This window comes from Eretmochelys imbricata, chromosome 10 (assembly GCF_965152235.1).
Source record: "Eretmochelys imbricata isolate rEreImb1 chromosome 10, rEreImb1.hap1, whole genome shotgun sequence".
Classification (NCBI taxonomy): Eukaryota; Metazoa; Chordata; order Testudines; family Cheloniidae; genus Eretmochelys; species Eretmochelys imbricata.
Genome location: NC_135581.1, coordinates 9,739,054 through 9,766,256, shown reverse-complemented (window position 1 = coordinate 9,766,256; position 27,203 = coordinate 9,739,054). Strand labels below are relative to the sequence as shown.

General features: G+C 40.3%; 1 protein-coding gene and 1 long non-coding RNA gene across 2 annotated transcripts in view; one reads left to right on the top strand and one right to left on the bottom strand.

Moving 5' to 3' along the window:
- WIPI2 (WD repeat domain, phosphoinositide interacting 2) overlaps positions 1-27,203 on the top strand; it is a 35,803-nt gene that overhangs the window by 4,170 nt on the left and 4,430 nt on the right. The window contains exons 2-8 of the mRNA XM_077829187.1: positions 8,418-8,500; positions 15,322-15,491; positions 16,357-16,453; positions 17,181-17,278; positions 19,256-19,348; positions 20,172-20,242; positions 25,973-26,080. Of these exons, the coding sequence (XP_077685313.1) occupies positions 8,418-8,500; positions 15,322-15,491; positions 16,357-16,453; positions 17,181-17,278; positions 19,256-19,348; positions 20,172-20,242; positions 25,973-26,080 (720 nt within the window). The remainder of the gene's footprint in view (positions 1-8,417; positions 8,501-15,321; positions 15,492-16,356; positions 16,454-17,180; positions 17,279-19,255; positions 19,349-20,171; positions 20,243-25,972; positions 26,081-27,203) is intronic.
- Positions 4,243-26,063, bottom strand: LOC144271684 (uncharacterized). The gene is made up of 5 exons (XR_013347400.1): positions 25,905-26,063; positions 25,411-25,552; positions 22,335-23,711; positions 9,893-9,992; positions 4,243-4,673 (listed from the first exon to the last, which is right to left on the bottom strand). It is a non-coding gene; the product is annotated as an uncharacterized LOC144271684 (long non-coding RNA).

Genomic DNA, 27,203 nt, shown 5'->3' with positions numbered 1-27,203 from the left:
ATTGTTTTGGTTCTGTAATTTGGGATTTTTGCCTGAAAAATACCGTGCACACCTTAGAATTCTTCTCAGTATAGTATCATTCTCTTGGTTCATGCTTCCTTTTGGGGTAGTTCTTTCACTCAAGGAGAATACATTAGAGTGAGACAAAGTCTCAGAGACCAAGACATTTAATTTGGATTTAGACTTAGTCAATTTCCCTTTTAGATCTACCATTGCATAAATCAGCATGACTTGGTATTCTCTGATTAGAGAAGACTGGGATAGCTTGGAGGGGGCTGCATATCAGGATTCAGGTGCATTAGCACTGCTACGTAATGGAAGCTTGCAGGCAATTTGAGTGCTATATAACATAACCTATCCCAAAATATAAAATAAACCTTAAATATGTAGGTTCAAAAGGGAGTGCTAGTCTAAAATTGGGTACTGTTTAAGATTGTTTTTGGACAGATTAATATGTTTTTTGTGGTTTTAAGTTTCTTATGAATTTCCACAGGGTATGCATTTTTCTGTAAAAATTAAAATTAAGGTTAGTTACAAACAGTGTGTAATCTTGTAATTCAGGTATAATTTACATGCAGTGACAAAATTCGGTGAAACTGTCTGGAAATGATACTTTGCAGTACCTTAAAATTTGAGGCCTCTGCCATTTCAAATCTATATGAGAAAGCCAAGACTTCACATTAGACTGCCTGTGAAATTTGTTTTGAGGTTTTTTTAAAAAAACCTAGTTGAATAATAACACCAAGTTTTTCTCTAGAATGGTTGACCTTAATTTTAATTCTTGTTTTTTAAAATAAATCCCTCCATTTGGACAGACAATTATGCCAACATTTATCTAGGTTTGAATTTTTTTTCCAGGTAAGAAATAAAACCCTGAGCAAGGATTTATAATGAAAATGTTGAAATAACTTTAATTATAGTAGTACTGACAGGCACCATCAAAAATATTTTTCATCCCTAATCTCATTACTGTACACTGAATCACATGAGCCAATTATCAGCCCATAAATCTAACCTATCCTGGTGTCTTGTTAGCTCTCTTTTTGCCTTAACAACCTCCCTTGTTTCTGTATTCATAGCAAAAGTTTACACTTTTGAAATGACAGCATGCTCCAATTTGCTGATGCTCCAGGTAAACTAAAGTTGTGATATAATACACTTACTACTCCATACTTTGTTGGGAATCTCCTTCCTCCGCTTTCAGAACACTTGCATTCCTGCCTATCTACTTGCTGGGAACACTGTGCATTCACCTCTTTGTCCTCTATTTCCCTCTGTTTGAGCTTTCTCTCACATTATAGTAACTTTCCTTCTAGCCAAAGAGGATTGGAGGCCAGAAGGAAAATTTTGGGGTAGAGGTATTTTCTTCAGACCCCATTGGTATCTCAGGAGCAGACAGGAGAGGCAGTCACATGTCAAAAACGTCCTGATTCTGCTGTCCTGGGAGAGTAAGCAATTGAAGGGGGTATTCTTGATAGTCTGAAATTCTAATTAGAAGAGCTGGTCCTCTCATTTGTGTTCAGAATTCAATTTTTGATCTGTCTCAACTTCCTTCATTCTTCTGCTTAGTATAATGGTACGGAATTACAATAGGGAAGTGACTAATTTGATTTGTACCCAAATCCAGCCTTTCTGAAAGTATTTGATCTTTTATACTCACTGTCTAAGCAAACATCAATTGCAGTTACAATCACACATTTAACTGTACAAACACATTTAAGTATACAAACTTGCCATTGTATATTAAAGGTGATCTGCAAATGTAAATAACTTTGCCCTTATTTTGCTGCTTTATGATATATAAAGAGAGCCTGAAAGGATTTTTTTACAACAGCAGATATCAAGAATGTACATTCTGGTCTTCCATGGTTTTGCTGCAGGATCTATCAAATGTCTTGGAGCCTGTGTATCATAAGTTCTCATCTTAATTGAAGGGTGATGGACTTGACTATTTATCAGATATCTCTGTAAAATGTCTATTGGTCACTGAAGCTAAACTGTTTTTTAAAAACAGTGTGACTAAAAATCTCTCAATTGACAGACTTTCATTTCTTGACCTTTGGATGTCATTTCACTAGTTCTTCTTTCATCATAAGCCTTGTCTATATTAAGGAATTCTCTTCCAGAAATTCAAACTGGTTTTAAAACTGATTGGGGCACTAGTGTAGATGAGGCTGTAGTATTAGGAAAGCGGTTTTAACTAAACAAGTTATTAAAATATAGTCCTGGCTGCTGGAGCCTTTTCTATGCTGCAACTGGTTAGACTTTTGGGGAAAATTTACCTTGAGGTAATGTCTTCTGAGCTAGACAGGACCTGAATATCTAATGTAAAAAAACAAGGAACAGAACATATATTTATAAAAAGAGCCAAAAGAAAACTTTTTAAGGCCTTCCTTATTTGTAGTGTAGAAGCAAGAGAGGACATGTGTCAATTGCTCAGCCCTTTGCAGATCACCTTTAAAATATATACACCCAGAAATAGTTAAAAGTAATTATCACTGAGGATGGAGATACCTGTTGTGAATGACAATCTTGAAATTAATGAGAAAATGAGGAAGGAAAGAATGTTGCATCACAAAATGTACTCTGTTCCTTTGACAAACGTAATTGTAATCTTTTATGATCATGCATAGTATACTAGTAAATGATCTGCATTTTGTAAAAGTAATGAACTCTTTGATAATACTATAAAATTGTCTTTGAGAAGGGAGGAGAAATTGCTGTATGTGTGCAAATTACGGAGTGGACTAGTTAGTGTACAGTATGTACATAATATTAACGTGCAAAATTAAAGAAATAGAATATATGTGAAATTCTAATGGAGGACACTTATACCAAGTTAGGATATATGAAAAACACCTATAACATGTACCATAATGTGTAAGAATTTTAACTTGTATTAAAATCAATAACTGCCTGGAAAAAAACACTCAATTTCATACTAACTTGTGAATATTGGCAATAATAAAGGAACATAATGCCTAAACCATAAACTAAATTTCTGCTGTACTGTAGCCTCTTTTTGGCAGCTGCTGCTCATGTGAGCACCAGCTTAATGGATTATTGATCCCATACCCTTCCACATAGTTAAATTATTTTATTCAGAACTGGGGGGAATCCTACTCTTTGCTTGGTGAAATGATTAGTCTTAACCGTGGGATGGGATCATTTAGACAGTGATTTCTGGTGTCTGAGGGCTTGTCTACATGGGGAATTTATACCAGTATGAGGCAGGGTGTGAATTTAAACCAGTAGAGTTATATCACTGAAATTCCCCATGCAGACATTCTTATTCCAATACAAGAGAGCCTTATTCTTGTTTTTGTCACTTTGGAAGTGGTTTAAGCTAAGATGAAAGTCACTCTTATTCCTGAATAAGAGAGTATGCCTACACTGCAAAAAACAGAAATCCCCTGTGGCAGCGAGTCTCAAAGCTGAGGTCAGCTGAATTGGGCTTACTTTTACCACAACAGTGGAGAAGTTCAGGCTCAGGCTGGAGACCAGGTTCGGAGATCCTTCTTCTCTTACCAGGATTTAGAGCTCAGTCTCTAACCCAAGCCCGGACATCTACACTGTGTTTAGCCCTGTAGCTTGAGCCTGAGTTAGTTGACCTAGGCTCTGAGACTCACTGCCTTGAGTGGTCTTTTGCTGTGTAGATATACCCAGAGCATCCACAAAGGGAGTTATACCAGACTTGCTCATGAAACTTTCCCATGTAGACAAGCCCTTAGTGACTTTTCCTGCAAACTGTGGACCCAGAAAGATACAATAAGTCATCTGCTCCAGGCCCCCACCTGGTGATGGGAGGACAGCTCTGTGGTTTCCTTCTTCTGGCTCTGACTTTTTGTTTGTTTGTTTGTTCTAATGATTTTACCACTCAGTATGTTCTCTACCCACAAATTTCAGTTGAGCTCCCTTAACCGTGGTGTCCCTGAAATGTGTCAGTTTGGGAAGGGGGGTCATTGTGGTTTTTTGTCTACTTCTTTACAGGGTGGATTTGATTTTAAATCATGATTTTAAATCACTAGTCAGGAAGACTCAATTTAATCATGGATTTCTACATAAGTGCATTCTTGTTGGTTGTTATAACCTTAATACATATTCTTCACAACTCAGAGATGTAGGTTTCATTTTTAAAAAGTACACATTATACATTTTTTAAGTGATTTATTTTGAAAACTTTTCAGATTAATTTTACAGCTATATCAGAAAATAATGATTGTTTGGTTATTTCATTTACCAAAGGTAATTGAAGCAGATAGTTCACCTCCCAATGACTTCATAAATATCTCCAGTTCAACAGGTTAATCATTAATATTTGGAGGATTTTATTGCCATGCTGCATTAGGAGGGGAACATCACCAGACAGACATTTAAATTGTTTTATTTAACTAAAACAACAATGTTATGTATTCTGGATTTTTTTCTTCAACAGCAAACATATAATATTTTAACAAAACAAGCATATGAATTTTTTAATTTAGTTAAATATTCAAGTTTTTAAAATCAGGTTTGTTTTTGTTAAAATTGTTTAACTAAAATAGTTAAATGAAATATTTAAAAAAGAAAAATTAAATTGACTATTTCAGCCAGGTCAACATGAGAAACTTAAAATATTGGCTTCTGTAGCTAACTCAGTCGTCTTCATCTTCATTTTCCTGTTTGTTCATAATCTGGAAAAAAAAAAAACAAGCTTTCCTGCTTTTTCAGGTCCCAAACAATTTCTCAATTTGGAATGAATTAGTCCAAAAGAAGAAAATATTCTTTCGACACCGGCAGAAGAAGCTACTGCTGTTAAAAGTGAGATTATCACTTCAACAGTCTCTGAATCCAAGTGCTTAAGTGACTTCCCCCAGTTTGCTGGTGTGACTTTCTTTAAAACATCATTCGCAAACATATATTTCTTGAATGCTTCGTATTCCCAAAGTGGGTCTCTCTTATGGCCTGCTGCCATTATAGGTTTTCCCTTCTAGTGAGAGAATGGTCTGGTAGATCTCAAATCAGTGACCGCTACATGAATAGGGGGCTGGAGCACATGACTTATGAGGAGAGGCTGAGGGAACTGGGATTGTTTAGTCTGCAGAAGAAAAGAGTGAGGCGGGATTTGATAGCAGCCTTCAACTACCTCAAGGAGGGTTCCAAAGAGGATGGAGCTCGGCTAGTCTCAGTGGTGGCAGATGACAGAACAAGGAGCAATGGTCTCAAATTGCAGTGGGGGAGGTCTAGGTTGGATATTAGGAAACACTATTTCACTAAGAGGGTGGTGAAGCACTGGAATGGGTTACCTAGGGAGGTGGTGGAACCTCCTTCCTTAGAGGTTTTCAAGGTTAGTCTTTACAAAGCCCTGGCTGGGATGATTTAGTTGGAGATTGGTCCTGCTTTGAGCAGGGGGTTGAACTAGATGACCTCCTGAGGTCCCTTCCAACCCTGATATTCTATGATTCCATGATACACTGAGAGAGAGAGACCTCAAGACTTCTGGAATATGTTGCTCAAACAGTTTTACTTTTGTTTCTGCTGCCTGTCCCTCCCTTCTCACGTTTATCTCCAGACAACTTCTCCTTGTCCAGATCTATTCCACCCCCAACAATCTTCTGTTCATTGAACTTTTTGAAACTTTGCACTTTTAGAGAGAGGTAAGGGATTGACTTTGTGTACGCAAATTTGCAGAGGGACAATAGGGTTGAGGTCTGTTATTTCTCACCTGTATATTACTTATTTATTTTAAAACATTTTTGCCTGTAAACAAGCATGTTATCTCTGGAGACACATCCACAGTCTATGAACTACAAAACTAAGCATCTCTGGTATCTTTTAAACTGAGCTCTGAGTCCCATTGGGTAGATAGAAAGATTAACCTAAATAATCTATACAGAAGCCCCTGGAACCTCATAACATTGGGTCCCTAATCCATGAACTATTGAAACTTATTTACAAAACTTTTCTTAAACATTACATGAATATATTGACTCATACTATAGAATTAGAATTTATAATCCCTCTTCCATGATGAGATATCTTTGAGCTATAATATATCTTAATTAAAACTATCTTTAGATAGGTTTTTTCCTCAAAAAGCATTTTATCTGATTTTTTAATTATTTTTTTAAACCATTGATTTTTATCCACCCTGCTTCCGTAGCATTTAAAGCCTTTTTTAATGGAGAAGGAACTACAGGTGATCCAAATGATGACAAAAGTAAAACGACCCTTTCTGGTGTGTGTGGACCTGTCAATGCAATGGTGATACAGCCATCTGCTATAGTGCCCATTTAAGATGTATAAATATAAAACAGAAGGTTACTGAGGTATTGCATACTAAATATGAGATACTTCTCTGTAAACCTATTACTAGGAAGCAACAAACTGCCCATGAGGGAATCATAGTGGATCCTTGTAGCTTGTATTGCAATAGAGTAATCAACTCTGCATTGTGACTCGATTTATTTGAAGCCAGTTACATGTTTGTGTGCTTTCATGAAGTGAGATTTGTAATGCCATTCCAAATCAAATGATTGTATCTCGTCTCTCTAGTTTAAGGGAAATCCTTGGTGTCTGACACAGCTGAGGAATTGAACTCATTGCATTCCTAATTTACAATCTTAGATACTTTCATGGAATCCAGATAAACATTCACTGGACTCATCCTTATAAAGGTTAAAGAAATCCCATAAACTTATCGGATGCAATCTGCTCTTTGTCCAATATATTTTCAATGTTGTCAAAAGTAAATTTAGTGTGGTTGTAGGTGTTTTCGTAGAACAATGGCAACAAAAAGAAATTAAACTTTTTACGCCCTCCTCATACCTGCATTAAATGAAATACCTTTAATAAGAATGTTACTGATTCTGGAGAGATTTACTACTGCTTCCTCTCCCAGACATCTTAAATACAAAACCGTTAAAGGTGTTGGTAGTGACAGTTTTTTGGCAATAGTTGTTGCAGTTTTTTTGTTGAGTTAAAATCCTTTAAAGTAGGAAAGCATGTTTTCTTAACTGAAATTACATCACTTACACACAGGTTTAAATTTCTTGGAAGATGGATGTAAATCTGTTTAATAGTTTGAGAGCTCAGAGGAGTTAAAAATGTCACCTTTTGAAACTTCAGGGCTGGTGTCTAACTTTTTTTTGGAACCCTTGTAACTTAAATACGGATGACTTTTGAAGTCAGGAAAGGAAAGTATAACAAGAGTAAGTTGCATTTAAAATAATATTAATGAGAAAGTTAATTGTTAATGTTTTACAATTATAGTGTACTATGTTCATTTAAATTTCAAGGGCCTGTAGGCTTAGAGTGATGGTGACACAGGTATTCTTCACCTTGGCTAATAGGCTTTAGTCTTTGGGCTTATAGTTGAGTGACTTTTTCAAGCTCTGATGATAAATCTGTTGAAAGAGTTTGTATGACTTGTGGGTCAGAGTTCAGGTTGCTGGAATGTACAAACTGAATTTCCACATGTTCACATTGTTAACGAACTGTATGAACTATAAAGGAGGTAGGATATTTATGTAAAATTATTTTCAAAGATGATTAAGTCATGTGAAAAGGGAGACAAATTATGTATGTTGTCTTTTGCTGTTTTATGATGAAAGAGGAACTTTTAAAGGTTTTTTTGCTGGGGGTTCTTTATATTAATAATTCAAGTCCTGTTCTTGAAGACTCTGGAAAATTAACAAAATGGCATTATGAGCTAAGAGTGCAAACTGAGCAGAGGGAGGGGGAAGGTCTTAAGTTAAATTGTTTAAAACTTTTTGTTCTGCTCTTAACATCTGTTTAACATCAGTGGCTAGCATTTTGGAGAAAGAAACCCAATGTTTAAAGATACAGAATGGTACCCGTGTTGAAATGAGGAGAGCTAACAACTCTAAGTCCAAAGAGTCCTCTAGCAAAACCAGAATTGACATTCCATAACTTCTCAGGTGGGAAAACTGGCAGAAACTTTGTAGGAAAAAATCTTGTACAGCATCAAGAAGCAAAAAATGAGCACAAGCTTTATTTAAAAAAAAAAAAAAATCCATTGCGGCCCATCTTTAATGGTGATGTTGTAATTATGTATTTTTCCATTGGGTTACATTGCTTAAGCAACCTTAACTCTAAATTAAAGCTTTTTGTTTGGGGTACAGAATGGGGTGAAAAAATCACTAGTGTGATTGCTTCAGGTTTCAGACTTAAATTAGGCTGTGTTGTGCCCTGTTAAAAATGTGAAACATAATTTCCCATTTGGGACAAATGTTGAAACCATCTGGTTTTCTCTCTGTTGAGAAAAACTGAGTATTCAGTGTCAATTTTTCTGTCAAGCTTCTCAACTACCATTCCTTTTGAGCTGATCACAAAATGAGTTTTGAAATTTGCTGCTTATAGTCTGACAGTCTATTCAGTTTCTGTTCCTAATGGACTAATCTGATGTTTCTTTGCAGGTCCCTAGCTGTTGGCAGTAAGTCAGGTTACAAATTCTTCTCCCTTTCTTCTGTGGACAAACTGGAACAGATCTATGAATGTAGTAAGTGTCCTTTTCTAACTTTTTTGGGGGGAGGGTAGGGAGGGGGACTTTTTTAGACTGATTGGCAGACTAAGCCAGGTCTCACTGTTTTTTCTAAAGTTGACTGAAAGTCATGTGGTTGGGGCTTTAATTTTATCGTGAAACATACATGAAAGAAACAATTGGACTACTAAGAGGTTTTAATTATTTTTATTTATATATATATCTATATTGAGAGAGAGAGAGGCGGCATACTGTGAACTCTGGTAAGTCACCAAAGGAAGTGGTGTTTTCTGGCCACCATAATTGGTTACTGCATAATGTGATGTGACTTATGTGGAAAAGATCTCATGGGGTCCACAGTTAGCATAGCCTTTACTCTAATTTATTTAAAAAAAAAAAAAACTAATTATGGCATTGTTTTGCATCCTAGTGTCTTTGTTACAGGGACAAGTTGTAAAAAGAGAATACCTCAGGGTCTTGCTGCTCAATAGCTTCTGCTTTCCTCACCAAAACCAATGAAATGTCTGCAGCCTTCCAGTCCCCTTCTCTTCACCCCCATCCTATTCCAACTGACTGAAGCTGAATTGAATACTTTAAAAAAGGGTACATTTCTAAGCTTGACCCATTTGAGGTGCCACTCATGCTAGACTATAGACATATTTTCATAATATGAAAATTCTTGCTCTGTAGACAGTGACGTCAGCTGTTAACTCTGAACTCTATTGCTAATTTAGATGTTAACATACCATTAAAACAAAAAGTTGATATTTATTCATTTTTTATTCCTGTTCTACCTAGAGACATCAGTGGAGATGGGTTCCCCACTGTGGTAGGCTCTGTACAAATACATAATAAGATTGTGAGCTTTTTGGGAAAGTGACTATCTGAATACACAAGAGAGACCAAGGATGCAGGAAACCAAGGCACAGAGATACACCTCAGGTCAGACAGCAGATCCCTGGCAGAACTCCCACAGAACCAAGATCCATAGGTTCCAGGGCTGGAGCACCCTTTGCGGGGGGAAAAGTGGGTGCTCAGCACTCACTGGTAGCCCCCTGGATCAGCTCCTTCCCAGCCCTCCTGCCTACTGATGGGCCCCAATCAGCTCATCTGCTGTTCACCTGCCACGATCAGCTGTTCAGTGGTATGCGGGGGGCGGGGAGAGGTGGAGTGTGGGCAGAAAGTGGTGGGGTGGAGTGAGTGCAGGGCCTGGGGTGCAGCGGGGGTCCAGCACCCCTGGGGAAATTACAGTTGGCACCAGTGCAACCAAATCTCCTGACTCCTAGCACAGTGCCCTATCCCGTGGACCACAGTGCTTCCCAGCACATTTTGGGATTGTTTTAGACCATCTACATTAGTTGATGCTCTGTTCACATTTTGAAAGCTTTCTTTGTGAGTATAAAGACCTACCTTGCACTTCATGCTTTAGCAGCTTTTTTAAAAGAAAGTGATCGCTTGGTGAGCTGTTGAGCTAGCCTGACTTGACCTCCACCCACGGAGCATGCAGTTCCTGCAATAGAGAAGTAAAGAATAAAGATATTTCCATTGTGTATGTATAATTACTTGCTAAATAACTGGAGGGAAAATAGTTAATGACTTGGCAACAGATTTAACAAAATGTTAATTTTACTTCTACATAGTGACACCCTATGCACAAGGTAGCTTAACCCTGCAGAAATGTATTTTGGGGTTTCTCTGGTGTAGAAGTTGGGCAGAGTTGGTGTTGACTTTGGTCCTAAATGGTTGTGTACATGCTGTGCTATTCATATCCTCTATTGGTACCTCTTGTATTTTTCTACTGTAGAATTAAACTCTGCAAATTCTTAAGTAGATCACTAAGGCTATTTCTACACTAGAGACCTTTCAGTAGCATAGCTGTGCTGTCTCCCAAGTAGCCGCTCTGTGCTGACTGGAGAGAGCTCTCCCATCAGCATAATTAAACCACCCCCAATGAGCAGCGGTAGCTATGTTGGCGGGAGAGCATCTCCCACCAACATAGCGCTGCCCACACCAGTGCTTCTGTTGGTATAATTTGTGACAGTCGGGGGTGTGGTTTTTGTTTTTTCCCACACTCCTGACCAACAAAAGAGATATTGTAAACATAGCCTAAATGAAGTACACTACTCAAGAGATGTAGTATGTATCTGGTTAGAGGAGGGGAACTGGGAATTTTTCCTAGCTCTTAACGTATTTTTGACCGTTTGAGAGCACACAGAGTGGGGTAATGTGTGAACTGGTCCCCTTAATGGTGGTTGCATCTGCTGTCTGTCAAAGTTCCAGTAATTTCCTTCTTGACCATGATCACTTACATTCTTTCCATTGAGCCCCACATCAGTTCTGCAGAATGCCACTTCCACATGTACCCTGGCCCCTGACAACACTTCTGCTGGTGTTCTAGAAGTTCTTCAACCCCAGTCCCAGGCCTGGGGGAGTGGCAGGTCCAGTGGGAGCCTCTCAGACCCCCTCATTCCAGGTCTTGGGTTGCCAGGGGAGGGTGGCAGGAAGGAGGAGCTGATTCATTTTTCATGAGAGGGGAGGAGGGAACAGTCACCCTGAGCAGCTAGGTTCTTTCTGTTCCTCCTCTCTTCCCTTTTGTAAAAATGGTATATTTGCTATGAAGCACTCTGGAACAACATGGCAGTACATCTGAAGAGTGTAACTTGTACTGTCAGTTACTACTTGCACCAAACTGATCACAATAAGCATTTTAATGTATTTTAAAGTCAAGATGCATCATTACCTCTCTAGATTTAATCATTTTTGGAATTGTGATAAATTGACATATTAAAAATAAATGATTGGTCTGACTTTTTTCTTTTCGAAAGTTGCCCATGGCATCAAGAAGGTTGAGATCCACTGCTTTGAACCATGATTGTGAAAACTTACTAGCCCAGGCACAAAAACTAAGTGCTCATTCTTCCCATGTTGAAAAAGTAATCACTCGTTCCCCTCTGTTTTTAAAAAAAAAACAGAAAAACAAAAAAAACCCATACACCACTACTTGGCTTGGAAAAGAGGGTGAATAGAATTTTGCAAGGCTTCTTTAAACTATTTTGATGTTTCTCTCATACTTTGGATGCAAGCTTGTTTCTGTGTAAACATGTCTGAACCATTACAAGGCAATTAACAAGTTGAATACCACTCCTGATGCGCTAGTTAATCTGAAATTTTGATTGAAACTGAAGGATCCTTCATCTATTAAGGTTTCATTTAATAATGAAAAGAACTTGGTATAAACTCTTCCTACAGCAACTTTGGTATTGAGACTGTTTCTTGTAGTAGGTTTCAGAGTAACAGCCGTGTTAGTCTGTATTCGCAAAAAGAAAAGGAGTACTTGTGGCACCTTAGAGACTAACCAATTTATTTGAGCATAAGCTTTCGTGAGCTACAGCTCACTTCATCGGATGCATACTGTGGAAAGTGTAGAAGATCTTTTTATACACACAAAGCATAAAAAAATACCTCTCCCCACCCCTCTCTCCTGCTGGTAATAGCTTATCTAAAGTGATCACTCTCCTTACAATGTGTATGATGATCAAGGTGGGCCATTTTCAGCACAAATCCAGGGTTTAACAAGAACGTCCGGGGGGAGGGGGGTAGGAAAAAACAAGGGGAAATAGGTTACCTTGCATAATGACTTAGCCACTCCCAGTCTCTCTTCAAGCCTAAGTTAATTGTATCCAATTTGCAAATGAATTCCAATTCAACAGTTTCTCACTGGAGTCTGGATTTGAAGTTTTTTTGTTGTAATATAGCAACTTTCATGTCTGTAATCGCGTGACCAGAGAGTTTGAAGTGTTCTCCGACTGGTTTCTGAATGTTATAATTCTTGACATCTGATTTGTGTCCATTTATTCTTTTACGTAGAGACTGTCCAGTTTGACCAATGTACATGGCAGAGGGGCACTGCTAGCACATGATGGCATATATCACATTGGTGGAAGTGCAGGTGAACGAGCCTCTGATAGTGTGGCTGATGTTGTTAGGCCCTGTGATGGTGTCCCCTGAATAGATATGTGGGCACAGTTGGCAACGGGCTTTGTTGCAAGGATAGGTTCCTGGGTTAGTGGTTCTGTTGTGTGGTATGTGGTTGCTGGTGAGTATTTGCTTCAGGTTGGGGGGCTGTCTGTAGGCAAGGACTGGCCTTGTCTCCCAAGGTTTGTGAGAGTGTTGGATCATCATTCAGGATAGGTTGTAGGTCCTTAATGCATTGGAGGGGTTTTAGTTGGGGGCTGAAGGTGGCGGCTAGTGGTGTTCTGTTATTTTCTTTGTTAGGCCTGTCCTGTAGTAGGTGACTTCTGGGAACTCTTCTGGCTCTATCAATCTGTTTCTTCATTTCCGCAGGTGGGTATTGTAGTTGTAAGAATGCTTGATAGAGATCTTGTAGGTGTTTGTCTCTGTCTGAGGAGTTGGAGCAAATGCGGTTGTATCGCAGAGCTTGGCTGTAGACGGTGGATCGTGTGGTGTGGTCAGGGTGAAAGCTGGAGGCATGTAGGTAGGAATAGTAGTCAGTAGGTTTCCGGTATAGGGTGGTGTTTATGTGACCATCGTTTATTAGCACTGTAGTGTCCAGGAAGTGGATCTCTTGTGTGGACTGGACCAGGCTGAGGTTGATGGTGGGATGGAAATTGTTGAAATCATGGTGGAATTCCTCAAGAGCTTCTTTTCCATGGGTCCAGATGATGATGTCATCAATATAGCACAAGTAGAGTAGGGGCATTAGGGGACGAGAGCTAAGGAAGTGTTCTAAGTCAGCCATAAAAATGTTGGCATACTGTGGGACCATGCGGGTACCCATAGCAGTGCCGCTGATCTGAAGGTATACATTGACCCCAAATGTAAAATAGTTATGGGTAAGGACAAAGTCACAAAGTTCAGCCACCAGGTTAGCCGTGACATTATCGGGGATAGTGTTCTTGACGGCTTGTAGTCCATCTTTGTGTGGAATGTTGGTGTAGAGGGCTTCTACATCCATAGTGGCCAGGATGGTGTTATCAGGAAGATCACCGATAGATTGTAGTTTCCTCAGGAAGTCAGTGGTGTCTCGAAGGTAGCTGGGAATGCTGGTAGTGTAGGGCCTGAGGAGGGAGTCTACATAGCCAGACAATCCTGCTGTCAGGGTGCCAATGCCTGAGATGATGGGGCACCCAGGATTTCCAGGTTTATGGATCTTGGGTAGTAGAATATCCCAGGTCGGGGTTCCAGGGGTGTATCTGTGCGGATTTGATCTTGTGCTTTTTTCAGGGAGTTTCTTGAGCAACTGCTGTAGTTTCTTTTGGTAACTCTCAGTGGGATCAGAGGGTAATGGCTTGTAGAAAGTGGTTTTGGAGAGCTGCCGCACAGCCTCTTGTTTGCTTTGTGTGTATAAAAAGATCTTCTACGCTTTCCACAGTATGCATCCGATGAAGTGAGCTGTAGCTCACGAAAGCTTATGCTCAAATAAATTGGTTAGTCTCTAAGGTGCCACAAGTCCTCCTTTTTCTTTTCTTTTCTTCTTGTAGTAGGGAGTGCATGCACATCTTACTCAGGGACCTCTTTAAATATTTCAGGTAAAAACTGAAATATATTTGCAAAATGAATTAGCTAAAAACTCACTCATACTGAACAAGTGTGTAGGGTATTGGATGTGTTCATATGCTAGACAGATTGGACAGATAAATATAGTCTTTCAGGCAACTTCTGGCTTGGCTGGTGAGAAGAGTATCAATTGCTTGACTGTACCAAGAGATGCCTCTGAAGCCCTCAGAAATAGTTCTTTCAGGCAGTTTTCCTGTTTGGCAAGCATCAGCATTGCACTAATCCAAATATTGATTTTGAAATGGTAGATTTACAGTAATGGATCAAGGCAGGAAGGCTCAAGGAACTTGTCTTGACTGAGTCTATAATGGAACAAAAGGCTTTTAGTAGATATTTATTTACAGCTCTAGAACGGCTGTAGGCATCTGATAAGCACTCTCCTGTTCAGATACTTAACAGATTCATTTCTTCTTTCCACTTTAATATTAAATACATATATACAGCCAGCTGTCCTAGAAAATGCCACTATTGATCCAGCAGGGAGAAAGAGTCGCTGCTTTCTGTCTCAGTGAATTATCCAGATGCTCAGTCCCCATGTCAGTTTTTACAGCTATTTGAGATCATGCCTGGTCAGTTTTCAGATGTGAGACCTCAGAAAAATGAAAGTGCCATGGGAAGAATCATAGAATATGAGGGTTGGAAGGGACCTCAGGAGGTCATCTAGTCCAACCCCCTGCTCAAAGCAGGACCAATCCCCAATTTTTGCCTCAGATCCCTAAATGGCCCCCTCAAGGATTGAACTCACAACCCTGGGTTTAGCAGGCCAGTGCTCAAACCACTGAGCTAGAGCCGGTGGCCCTTACAGTTTCAGAACAACCAATTTACCAACTACCTTGAGTACAGTAGTTTTTCTGTCTGCATAAATTCCAGGTTACTTGGCATCATAAAGCTTTTCACACACACAGGGGTACTGCATTTATGTAGGCAGTCACCTTTTCATTTCACTATACGTTACACAATGTATGATCCTTTCCTTTTATGAGATTTTGATGCAGCCATTCAGTATCCTGTTAATAATATTTACACACACAACAAGTAAACGTATTTTTAAAATACCCTTATTTTACAAACATGTAAAATATTATGGCATGTGAAGAAGGGGCTTTGTAAATCAGAATTCAGTGTATATGGTTCTGTTCGCACATTAAGTTTACATTCTCTTCTCACTTCTTGTGGATTGACTTCAGTCTTTTTGTGGTCTGTTAGGGTACTTTTTCTCTAATGGAATTTCTTACTTCCCTTTCCCTTTTGTAACTCCTTAGCCGACACAGAAGATGTGTGCATCGTGGAGAGGCTGTTCTCCAGTAGCTTGGTGGCCATAGTTAGCCTTAAAGCCCCACGCAAGCTGAAAGTTTGCCACTTTAAGAAGGGGACAGAGATTTGCAACTACAGCTATTCCAATACAATCCTGGCTGTCAAACTAAACAGACAGGTAAGTAATAATGTTTGGGTGTAGAAATGTCTCTTGACAGGCTGGGGATTTGGCCCCTGCCAAGTACTATTTCCCTCTGGTGCCAAAAAATAGTTGGAAACTGCTAATTTTAACTTTCCTGCTTCTAGCCCTGGAAGGGTATAGGCAATTAACATCATAATTTGTGTGAAATTCTGTTGAGTATGAATGTTGTCGTGAAACATCCCCAGGGCATCGTTCTCAATAATTGATTAAAGAACTACATCAGAGTTCCTTAAACTTAATGCTTTCTATATGGGAAATACTTTGGAAGTTGCATCTTTGTCTAATACAGCCCTCAACCCTACAATATACCTTAAATCTCAGGGTGTGCAAGTAACCCAGTTGTTGGGTATTGCTGAGCATGAGTGTATATCTACACTACAGAGACTCTACTGACATAACTCATGGTGTAGATGCATACTACACCAGCAGAAGGGGTTTTTATGTCTGTGTAGAAACAACCAACTCCTCAAACTGAGTTAGATGTGTCAGAAGTAAGCCATCTTCTGTCAACATAGCTGCATCTGTGCTAGGGGTTATGTTGCTATAGTTAAGTCAGTTAGGGGTGTGGAGTTCTTACACCACTGGTTGATGTAGCTATGCCCCTATAAATGTTCAGTATAGAGCAGTCTTCTGAAACAATCTACACCCTCTTTAGCTTAATGTTACTACTTCCCATCAACTCAGAAATGACTAGCATTGCACTGGGCAAGGACTTTCTGCCTTTGTGTTTGAAAATTGCCTAATATGTGTTGGACACAGGTTGTGGTAATCTGTTAGAAATTGTACAAATTCCTTTTAATATATTTAATTTTGTCTTTATTTTCCTGTCCCCTTTCTCTAGAGGCTGATAGTATGCCTAGAAGAGTCTCTATACATACATAACATACGAGATATGAAGGTGCTGCATACAATCAGGGAGACGCCCCCCAACCCTGCTGGTGAATATCTGGGGCTCATTTAATTTAAGAAACACATGAAATGTATAGTCTTTCATTGTGTGCGACTGTTTCTTATAGGAAATTGTGTAGAGCGCTCATTAATAAAATCTTTATTCCCACTTGACAGTGGGAGTTAGCTGCTAGACCCTGAAGTATATTCAGATTCAAAGGGTGCTGAAATTGCCCTGTGACACTAAGTGGATATTTTGAGAATTTCTTTGCATTCATACCATCACAAATAAAATAATCACAAATAAAATAATCTCTGCCATCCTATGTGAAACTACTTATTTTTTTTAGTACCTTATTTTCCCAGTCAGGTGAAAAATTTCATAGGGATGATATTCAGATTTGATCATAATTGAACACTGAAGAAACCATAATGAGCAAGATGTCACCAGAATTTGCATGGCAACACTGCAAAATGCATCTGTAGGGATAATATTTTAGGTATCACGAACTGTGAACCCAGGAAATTCTTGACTCTTTATCACAGTTTCTATACCTTCCATATGACTATTTCTGTCTTAAAATGATCACTTTTTTTAAACTGGTGGCTGTTGGCCTTAAGATTGTCCAGCCCCCATCCCATTTAAGACCCTTCTGAGGACACTGGCTTTGAGTTAAGTTCTGATATTTTGTAGCTTGATCTGAATATAGAACTAAATCTCTGATGGGTAAGTTTTGGCCTTTGCCACTTTAATCCTTTTTTGCTCATCCTTCATAGGCTTGTGCGCCTTGTCAATAAACAATGATAACTGCTATCTGGCCTATCCAGGGAGTGCGACCATCGGAGAGGTGCAAGTCTTTGACACCATCAATCTGGTAAGAGTCCTTGTCAGTGCTACTGGCACCGTTAAAGATGTGCTTTTTTGAGACTTAGCTTAATAGGCTCAAAGAGGAGTTAACGGAAACTCAAATTACTTGAGATCATTATTGTGGAACGAGGTCTTTACTATAGCTTGTTTGTTACCGAAGCTGGGCATAAGACAGCGGAACACAGTAAAGGGGTAATACTACATTTGATTAGTGCAGGGGTAGGCAAACTTCGGCCTGCGGGCTGGATCTGGTACCTCAGGGCTTTGGATCCAGCCCTTGGGATTGCCACCCCCGTGGCGCCACAGGCCCTGCGCTGCTCTGGGAAGTGCCCAGCACCATGTCCCTGCGGCCCCAGGGGACAGGGACAGAGCTCCGTGCACTGCCCCTGCCTCCACCACCCCCCCCCCCCGCAGCTCCCATAGGCCGGGAACAGGGAACCATGGCCAATGGGAGCTTCAGGGGAGGTATCCACAGGTGATGGCAGCATGTGGAGCTCTCTGCGCTGCTGCCTCCCTCCCTTAGTGCGCCCCCCCGCCCCGGGGCTGCAGGGATGCAGTGCTGGCCGCTTCCTAGAGCTACACGGGGGCCAGGGCAGGCAGGGAGCCTGCCCTGGCCCCAATGCACACCGCTGCCACCCCGGAGCCGCTTCAGGTAAGCAGCGCCGGGCTGGATGCTGAACCCCTTCTACACCCCGCACCCCAACCCCCTGCTCTGAGCCCCCTTGTACCTCCTGCACCCCAACTCCCTGCTTGCACCCCAGCTCGCTGCTGCACCTCCCCTGCCCTGAGTCCCCTCCTGCACTCCGCATCCCTCCCTGCACCACTGCCCTGAGCCTCCTCCCGCGCTGTGCACCCCCTCCTGCACCCTGAGCCCCTTCCTGCACACTGCACTCCCTCCCGCACTCCCTCCTGCACCCCAACCCCTTGCCTGAGCCCTACATTCATGGCCCTGCAAGCAATTTCCCCACCCAGATGTGGCCCTCGGGCCAAAAAGTTTGCCCACCTCTGGATTAGTGGTTAGGGTTGAGCATTATAGATTGAAAGCCCTAGGAAAAACTCAGTTAATGCATGTGATTAACACAAAACAAATTAACTAGGTAGTCACGATTAATCACACTGTTAAGCAAAAATAGAATACCAATTTAAATTTATTTATAAATGTTTTTGGATGTTTTTCTACATTTTCAAATATATTGACTTCAATTACAACACACAATATCAAGTGTGCAGTGCTCATTTTATATTTTTATTAAATATTTGCACTGTAAAAAAAGCAAGAGTATTTTTTTCTATTCACCTCCTAAAAGTCCACTCAGTCCTACTTTTGTTCAGCCAGTCGCTAAGACAAACAAGTTTTTCATTTATGGGAAATAATGCTGCCTACTTCTTATTTTATAATCTCATCTGAAAGTGAGAACAGGTGTTTAAATGGCATTGTTGTAGCTGGTATTGCAAGGTATTACATGCCAGATGTGCTAATTATTCATATGCCTCTTCATGCTTCAATTTGTAGGCTCTAAAGTTTTACACTGTTTTGTTTTTAAGTACAGTTATGTTTAAAAAAAAACCTGCATTTGTAAGTTGCACTTTCACCATACAGATTGCACTATAGTACTTGTATGAGGTAAATTGAAAAATGCTATTTCTTTTTTACAATGCAAATATTTGTAATCAAAATATAAAGTGAGCACTGTACACTTTAACAGTGCGATTTAAAACTGATTCATCATGACTATTTTATTAATCTCATGATTGACATTTTTAATATGACAGTTTTTTCCATATGATCTTTTGTGCTGTCAGTCGTTTCTATGAATGGTGGTGATGTTTTCGTGAAGCTGTACATTCTAGTATATTACCAGGTCTAAAACAGATAATGTACGTCTGTTTGGGTTCTCTTAAAAATCCAGCCTTGCATTTTTTGTTTTGATTTTACTTTTTTTATCTGCACTATACTAAGTTCTATATTGGCTTATTCTTGCAGAGAGCTGCTAACATGATCCCAGCTCATGATAGTCCCTTGGCTGCATTGGCCTTTGATGCAAATGGCACTAAACTTGCCACGGCATCAGAAAAGGTAGGTTTTGATTTGATTGTGACTATATGGATCAGAGTGAAGCTTACTTTGTAGTGTTTCCAAGTATCCTAAATGTTTCACAAGTACTAAAAGAGGTTGGCTGGTATAATTAAAACTCTCTGAATTAGGAGCTACTGGTATTAGTGGTAACAAGGCTTTTAAATGACTACAGACAATCAGATGTAATGTAGTTAGGACATCAGTGATAAAGTATATTTATTGGAAGTTAGCGATCTTGCATATTATTAGGAAGGTAGAATCATAAAACAGAAACAAGACGGTAAAAGTCAAAGTGGAATAGAGTGAAATGATAGCCTGTATCTGGCACAGACTGACCACTTCTATCTGAATTACACAGATCAGCACAGGCGTGTCTCATTCTGTATTAGATTGGAATATTATACTCTCTCTCAGAACTGAACTGAAGTGCATACCATTGCCTTTACTTTTATCACATGGTACCATGCCTAAGAGGTAGTGCTAATTGCATTTCCTTTCCACAAAGAAAAGAAATACTGTTCTAAGTATACTTAGAAAGGGAAAAGGCTTCTCCTTGACACACAACTCCTTCTCTTTAACTTCGTAGGTCAGCTATTAAGCCCATCCTCTTTCTGCTTTTCCCACCCTCTAAAAATAAACCCAAAGGCTAAATGTAACTGGCTTATGTTGGGTGACTCTTATCTGGTGTGCAGCAATTGTGACAAGAATTGCACAGTATGAACTGGTTGTGATGGTACTCTGATCTTTGTGCACACTGACTAGAGTGAGAACCACAAAGCGGGTATTTAAATTGAGGAATGAGGCTTGGTTTTTTTCTTCATAGGGGACAGTGATCCGAGTATTTTCCATTCCAGAGGGACAGAAACTCTTTGAATTCCGAAGGGGAGTGAAGAGGTGAAGTTCAAAAAAGCTCATTCTCTGAAGCTTGTTCCTTGCGGTAGATTTCCAATGTATTCTGTCGTTGACCTTTTTGTATAGCCATGAGTCATAGTAACTGAAGTAAAGTTTATACTTTGCTACAATTGATCCTGAATCCCTTAAAGTTACAGACCAGGTTTGTGAGAAAGCAAAAGAGCATATGGCCCTCTGCAGCTCTTTTTGACTTGACCAACAGCCTGCGCACTTTGCAGACCTCTGATATGTTTCCACCATAAAGACGCTCCAGCACGCTGACGGACTGTATCAATGCACATCAAGCCATGCTGGCTATAGCGCTACTGCTTGTGGTGGGGTAATGATGCGGGTGTTAGGAAAGATACATCTTTCCTGCTCAAGACTTGTGAGATTTGTTTCTGATATCTGAACTACTGAGGGGCTTTAGAGATTTAACACTGATGTTTGTGCCCAAAACTGGGTTCATTCATTGGACTGCTGAACCATATTATTTAGAAAACTATATCCGTATTAGACACTGACCGTTTTTGCTGATTATGGGCTAGTATGTCAAGAAATGCTTGAGTTAGCCTAAAAATTGTAGTTGTAAGGAGGAAGAATGCTGTCCTGATTTTTAGGATGATTTCTAACCAACCCCTTTCCCTGGTTCTCCACTGTCTGTCTCAATCAGAATAGAGCATACAAGAAGTTCAAATTGGGCCAGGTGTTCTCCTGTTGAATGAAGGAAATGGGGAACAAAAAATGCTTGCTCTTACAGTTTCTCATGATCTATCCAGCCCTCCAAAAGCCTTGCAACAAGAAAAGGAAGTGAAGGCCTGACTTCTAAAGGAGAAAAGCTTATTTTAAAAGCTTGAGGCAATAGAGAACATATGCAACAGACTTGCAATATATAGAGAGCAAGGGAGCAAAACAAATCTTGAAGTACGCTTTTGGAAAAAATGGCATACATACAGTTCTATTTACTTCATTATAAAGCATCCAAAACTGTTTTGCCATTTAGAGAAAATGTATTGGCTTTTCACCTAACTTTTCTGCAATGTACACGTGCAATACATAGCTGATGAAGAGCTGCTTTAAGTTTTTCCTTTTAAAATCTAGGTTTTAAAAAGTTAAACCTCTGTGGATGCTTAATACAATGCACCTGGTGACCTCCTTTCAGTGTGGTGGTGCATTACTGCCTTTAGGAAAAACAGTACTCTTTCACCTCACAATAATTTGTTACTAGAGCTGCTTATGCAACTACTCCCTATTATGAAGAGACGTTGCTGAGTGTTAATACTATCATATAGGAAAGTGAGCTAAATCTTAGGGTGTGGAGAGTAACCACACTAAACTTTAAGTATACGTCACTTCTACTACATATGTCTGGTTGCGGTCATCTGAACATTCTTTCAGAGGAGGGGTAAATTGACCACTTGGGAGTCTATTTTACTTTGAAGAATGAGGGTGGTTTTTATGCAATGTACCTTTTATGATTTTTAGAATATTTTAAGGATCGAGATGAACTTTTCAGATCTACTTGCTAGCTGTTCTGGGGTTAACAGAAGTGAACAATAAAAGTCTTACTGGAATCTGGCTTTAATTGAAAAGGAGATGACTAAGGGGTGGAGTATGACAGAGATCTGTAAAATCATGACTGGGTGTGGAGAAAGTAAATAAGGAAGTGTTATTTACTCCTCATAACACACAAACTAGGGAAATTGATGAAATGAATTTCCAAATGAAATTAATAGGTGGCAGGTTTAAAACAGAAATATATCTTCATACAACACAGTCAACCTGTGGAACTTTGCCAAAGGATGTTGTGATGGCCAAGACTATAACAGGGTTCAAAAAACTAGATAAATTCATGGAGGATTGGTCCATCCATGGCTATTAGCCAGGATGAGCAGGGATGGTGTCCCTAGCCTCCGTTTGCCAGAAACTGGGATTGGGAGACACGGAATGGATCACTTATGAAAGTCTAATTTTGAGATCTATACATGTTTTCATAAATGGCAGAATCTTAATTTTATAGCTTTGATTGGTAATGGCACGTGTGATGCAATGACACTTTTACATTGTACTTAAATTTCACTCAATTTCCAGTTACCGTTAATTATGAACAGGTGATAGTCTGCTTTGTGCAGCTTCATCAGGAGATCAGAAGCAGGCAGTGTTAAGGAGCAATCCCTTTCCTCGGACTTCTCCACCTACATAACAAATGTACATTATAATAATATATTCCTATATCATTAGCTCAAAGCTATTCAAGCAGTTTTTTGTTTGCCAATGTCATCAGAAGCTTCTAACTAAAGAGAGCTTATCAGTTATGTGTATATATTGTCTGTCTTTTACAGCAATGACAAGCAAGGTCTTGTACTTAACCTTTGGCTATACTGGCATTCATTGAAGGTTCTAATATACTTCCAAAACCTTCAGAATACATTTTAATTATTCTTACCTCTCAATGTTAGAAGTACACTACTTTTTTGTGAAACTGAGTGTAAACATTAAAAGCGTTCGCTACAGATGTGTCAGAGGGTTCTTTAGATTCTAATAGTATTAATGAGCATTTTTGCATTTTTCATAAGTGTTTTTTCTTGTCTTTCTAAACTGAGACCATTCATAGGGACTAGATAACAGTTGAATTCTGTGTAACAGTGGTGACAGATAAAAACCCAGTTAAAATAACACCGCTCTTTCAATCACCCAGGCTCAATCTTGGTGACCTCTTCAATTCTTCTTCCCTTCCCTTTCACACACTCCGCTTTTCAGACCACCATTTCCAAAATTTGTCCCTTTGTCAGTATTAAGATACTTGTCCATGCTCTGGTAACTTTCCTTGTTGACTATTGTGATCTTCTCCTCTAGCCTTCACCTTCCTATACTCTGCTCTTTCCCTGTCTCTGTATATTCAAATGGGAAGATTGTTTTGTTTCTTTCTGATCTTACCATCTCTCTCCAACCCCAGATCTCTGAACAGACATCCCCATTCCACATTTAAGTCGAAGCATCTCTGCAAAGCACTAACTAATCCACTTCTGCCTACATCTCTTTACTCATCTGTTCCAAAAGCCCCTCCATACAGACTATTCAAGCTTGTCTCCTGAATTCTGCATCATTATGTGTAACGCCTACAGTGACTCGAGAGTGAGAGTACCAATCTCAGGGCAGACTGCTAGGAAGCATGGCACAAACCCCAAATTAGTTGAGAATTCTATATAGAGATTTCACCAACCAATTATCAAGTGTGAACTCTTCAGGCACTAAAACAGCTTTAATGTGGAGTCATATCTAGTCTCCTTCAGTACTACAACCTATCTTATCATCCAGGTGAATGTACCTTTGTGATAGATGGTCCCTTACACCAAGAATCACTTCAATATTCAGGTTACTCCTAGTCCCAAAGGACCACTCACTTACCCCAGGTCAGTTGCACTTTAGATCTCACACCAAAGACAACACTTGTAGCCAATCCTATAATAAACTATATGAAGTTTTATTAAATAGGAAAAAGAGACCAGAGTTATTTTACAAGGTTAAAGCAGGTAAAAATATACACACAAATAAGTTTCAAAAGGTAATAGAAGCTTCTATAATCAGCAAGCTCTGTATGTCCTTTAGGGCTAACCCAAGCTAAGCAGCTGAAGATCTCTTGCCTATGCCAAGAAAAACCTTGCCTCCCAGAGTCCAAGCTGCATACCTAGTTCCTTTTATTTGGGGGCTTCTCTCCCTCTCCTGCTATGTGCAAACTCAGTTTCATGGGAGGAATCCACTTGCATGACTCATCTACTCCTGGGAGAATTCTGTGCCACTGCAATTGCACAGAATTTGTGTTCCCCACAGATTTTTTGCTTCCCCATGAGAGAGTCATTTTTTGGCAGGGAAGTCACAAGAGCAGTCATGCGACTTGCCCCAGCAATGTGTTTCAGATGCCCAGGGCAGCTGGCAGAGAGATAAATCACTGTCCCCAGTCCCCCAGCATCTGAACCACCACTGAGACCCCCACACCCAGACTCCCTCCTAAGCTCTATCCCCTCCCCACACACACCCAGGCCTCCTCGCTGCTGAGCCCCAACCACATTCACCTTGACCCCCCCCCCCGCAGAGTCTCATTACCATTGCACGCAGAACCCCCCAACAAGCCCCTGTGCATCCAGATTGCCCGCCCCCCATTGAGCTGCCCACACCCAGATTTCCCCACACAGAACTCTCTCGACCCACACCTGGATCACCCCACATTAAGCCCCTCCACACTTGGATCCTGGCTTGCTGAGCCTGCCTGGCCACATGGAGGGGCAGGGCCTTGAGGCGCTTTTGGGGCAGGCCAGGTCTTTATGCTGTGTCAGGGTTGGGTGCAGTCTCACTGCTGAGTCCATGTCCCAGCAGGGAGCTGCACAGTGATCTCCCATCTCTGTGGCAGCCAGTGGCTTGTGCTCCCCAATGCCATGCTGGAGCCTCCACGTTTATTTGACAAATAAAATTTGCAGAATTTTAAATTTTTTGGCGCAGAATGCCCTCAGGAGTAAGAATCCTCACTGGGGCTGGGTGGGAGAGAAGCAACAAATGCTGCACACATTCTTATAATACCTATTTTAACAGGGCTAACACACAGGTGAGCCATAGTGATTTCAGCTATGTATTTATCATTGCTCAGTTGTGACATGGGGACCTTGGCATGAGCTGGCACCTGGTCTGCCAGCATCACAGTATCTTTCACCCACTCTTGCTTTCCCAATATCCAGTGTTCCTGGAACGACTTCCAATTGAATGTATGCTAGCCGCCTTCTCTTCCAAAACTTGCCATACAGTATTGTACTTGCTCTTGCTTTTAGATTAGAAATTTATTGGTGCAGGTACTTGTTTGACGCAGGTCAACTCCTGTAAAGTATCTGGTATGATTATGGTACTGTGTGGCTGCACTAATTTACAGTATAAAACACGAGAATAGGTGTTGAAAAGAACTGATTCAAGTGTGTGTTCTCTGAGTCATTCAGTCCTTGGCCTCTCTTGAGACTAACAAACTCATTTCACGAAGGTCATCAAGTTCGCATTTGGGGCACGCTCAGATTTCATGACCGAAAAATAACGTGTAAATAGCTTGTTTTCACACTTCTTCAAATCTCTTTAACGATTTTGATTCCAATAAGTCACTGGTATAGTACTACAGTTTCTGTGATACTTACCCATGTAGTTGCACTGGGCTTTGTATAGAGATGGGTAGGCTGAATTTGGACTCTGATGCCTGCTGATTCCCTAGCTGGTGTCTCAGTTGAAATCTAGTGCATAACGGGAAGTCCAAACTCAGAAGCCTGAGATTCTGTCTCTCTGTAAGCGAAACAGAAAATATCAACGAAAACAGTTCAGAATGTTCTCTCTAGAAATGTTTTCCCTTTTCTGATTCACAGAGGGCAGTGCACACAGGCTCTAAGTCCTTTGGAGATCTTGGTTTAAATGTGAGTGATCTGTAAATCTCTGATACGAGACTGAACAAGGAAAGCTGTCTCTTTCCACCTTTCTGCAACATTTCCAGAATTTTTTCCTGGCCTGCACAATGGAGCTGGATTAATAACTGAAGAGGCTGGAAATATTCAGTGACAAAGACTCCTGTATGCTAGTGTGGGGGACTAATATTCCCATTTTAACTGAGCCTCATGAGCTCCATATGACTTAATGATACCTTTTCTCCATTTCCTGTTTGGCATAGCACTAGTATGTAGACATTTATGCAGTTACTCTCTCTTCTAGGTGTGTAAGCATCTGCTCGTTGGCCTTCAGCATGGATGGCATGTTCCTCTCTGCATCCAGTAACACAGAAACAGTGCACATCTTCAAACTCGAGACTGTGAAAGAAAAGTAAGTTTCAGAAGTGCTCAAGAAACAGACTTGTTGTTTGGCAGTCTGGATGAATTCTCAGGACCTTGGACACTTCCTTCTTTTGAAAACCCCTTACTGTTAAGGACATAGCAAGACGATTGTGGATCAACTGGCTGAATTCAGCTGCTGAGATACACATGTCCCTCTGTAAATAGAAAAACTATTTCTATAAGTTGGAACATCCTTAGGAGAAAAATGGGGACGCTTAAATTTTTTTTAATCACATGTGCCTTTTACTACACAGTCAGTCAACCTCCCCACCTGCATATATCATAGTACTGACATGCATGGAGTGCCATAAAAGGCTGCAACTAAAAACACTTATGTTTGTGTGGGTTGAGGGCATGGAGCATATTGACACTCTTAGATTATCATTTCAAGGGTGACCTGCAAAGGGAATTTGGATTTTTGCCTTGTTTGCTGCTTCATGATGCATAAAGGAGTTCTAGAAAGGTTTTTCAGTTTTCCTGCATGATCTTTATATTAGAATTTCAGTTGTTGTTGTTTACTGTTGTCTCTGAGGCCTGGTCTACACTGGGCAGGGGGCAAGCTAAGTTGGTCTAAGTCACTGCGGTAGGACGACTGCTGACGCTCCCCCGTCGACTCTGCCCTAGCGTCTCACTCTGGTGGAGTACCGGAGTTGACGGGAGAGCGCTTGGTGGTCGATTTATCGCATCTTTGCTAGACGCAATAAATCGACCCCCGCTGGATCAATCGCTCCGGAAGTAAGTGTAGACATGCCCTGAGACTCTGGAAAATGGTTGGATTATGATAAACAATAGTGAAACTTGATTGAGAATGGAAGTGATTCTTTTGTATAGTCAGGTTGCTTAAATTTTTGTTAACACGTTGTCATGCAATTTTATAAATAGGGGAAAAAAGTTAGCAATTTAACAGCCTATCCATTCGCTAAAGGGCTAAGAGTGCTCATAGTACATGAGACTTGCAGTGAGAAGCCCAACAAAAATAGGGGATACCAGACTTATCAGTAGTGTTATTTCTAAGGGGGAGGGGGCAAACAAGGAAAAGAGCCTTTATACATAAAGTAAAAAGACCACCAGACATCCTTCTCTCGTTGCAGGTTGTTTTTAATGTCAAAGTA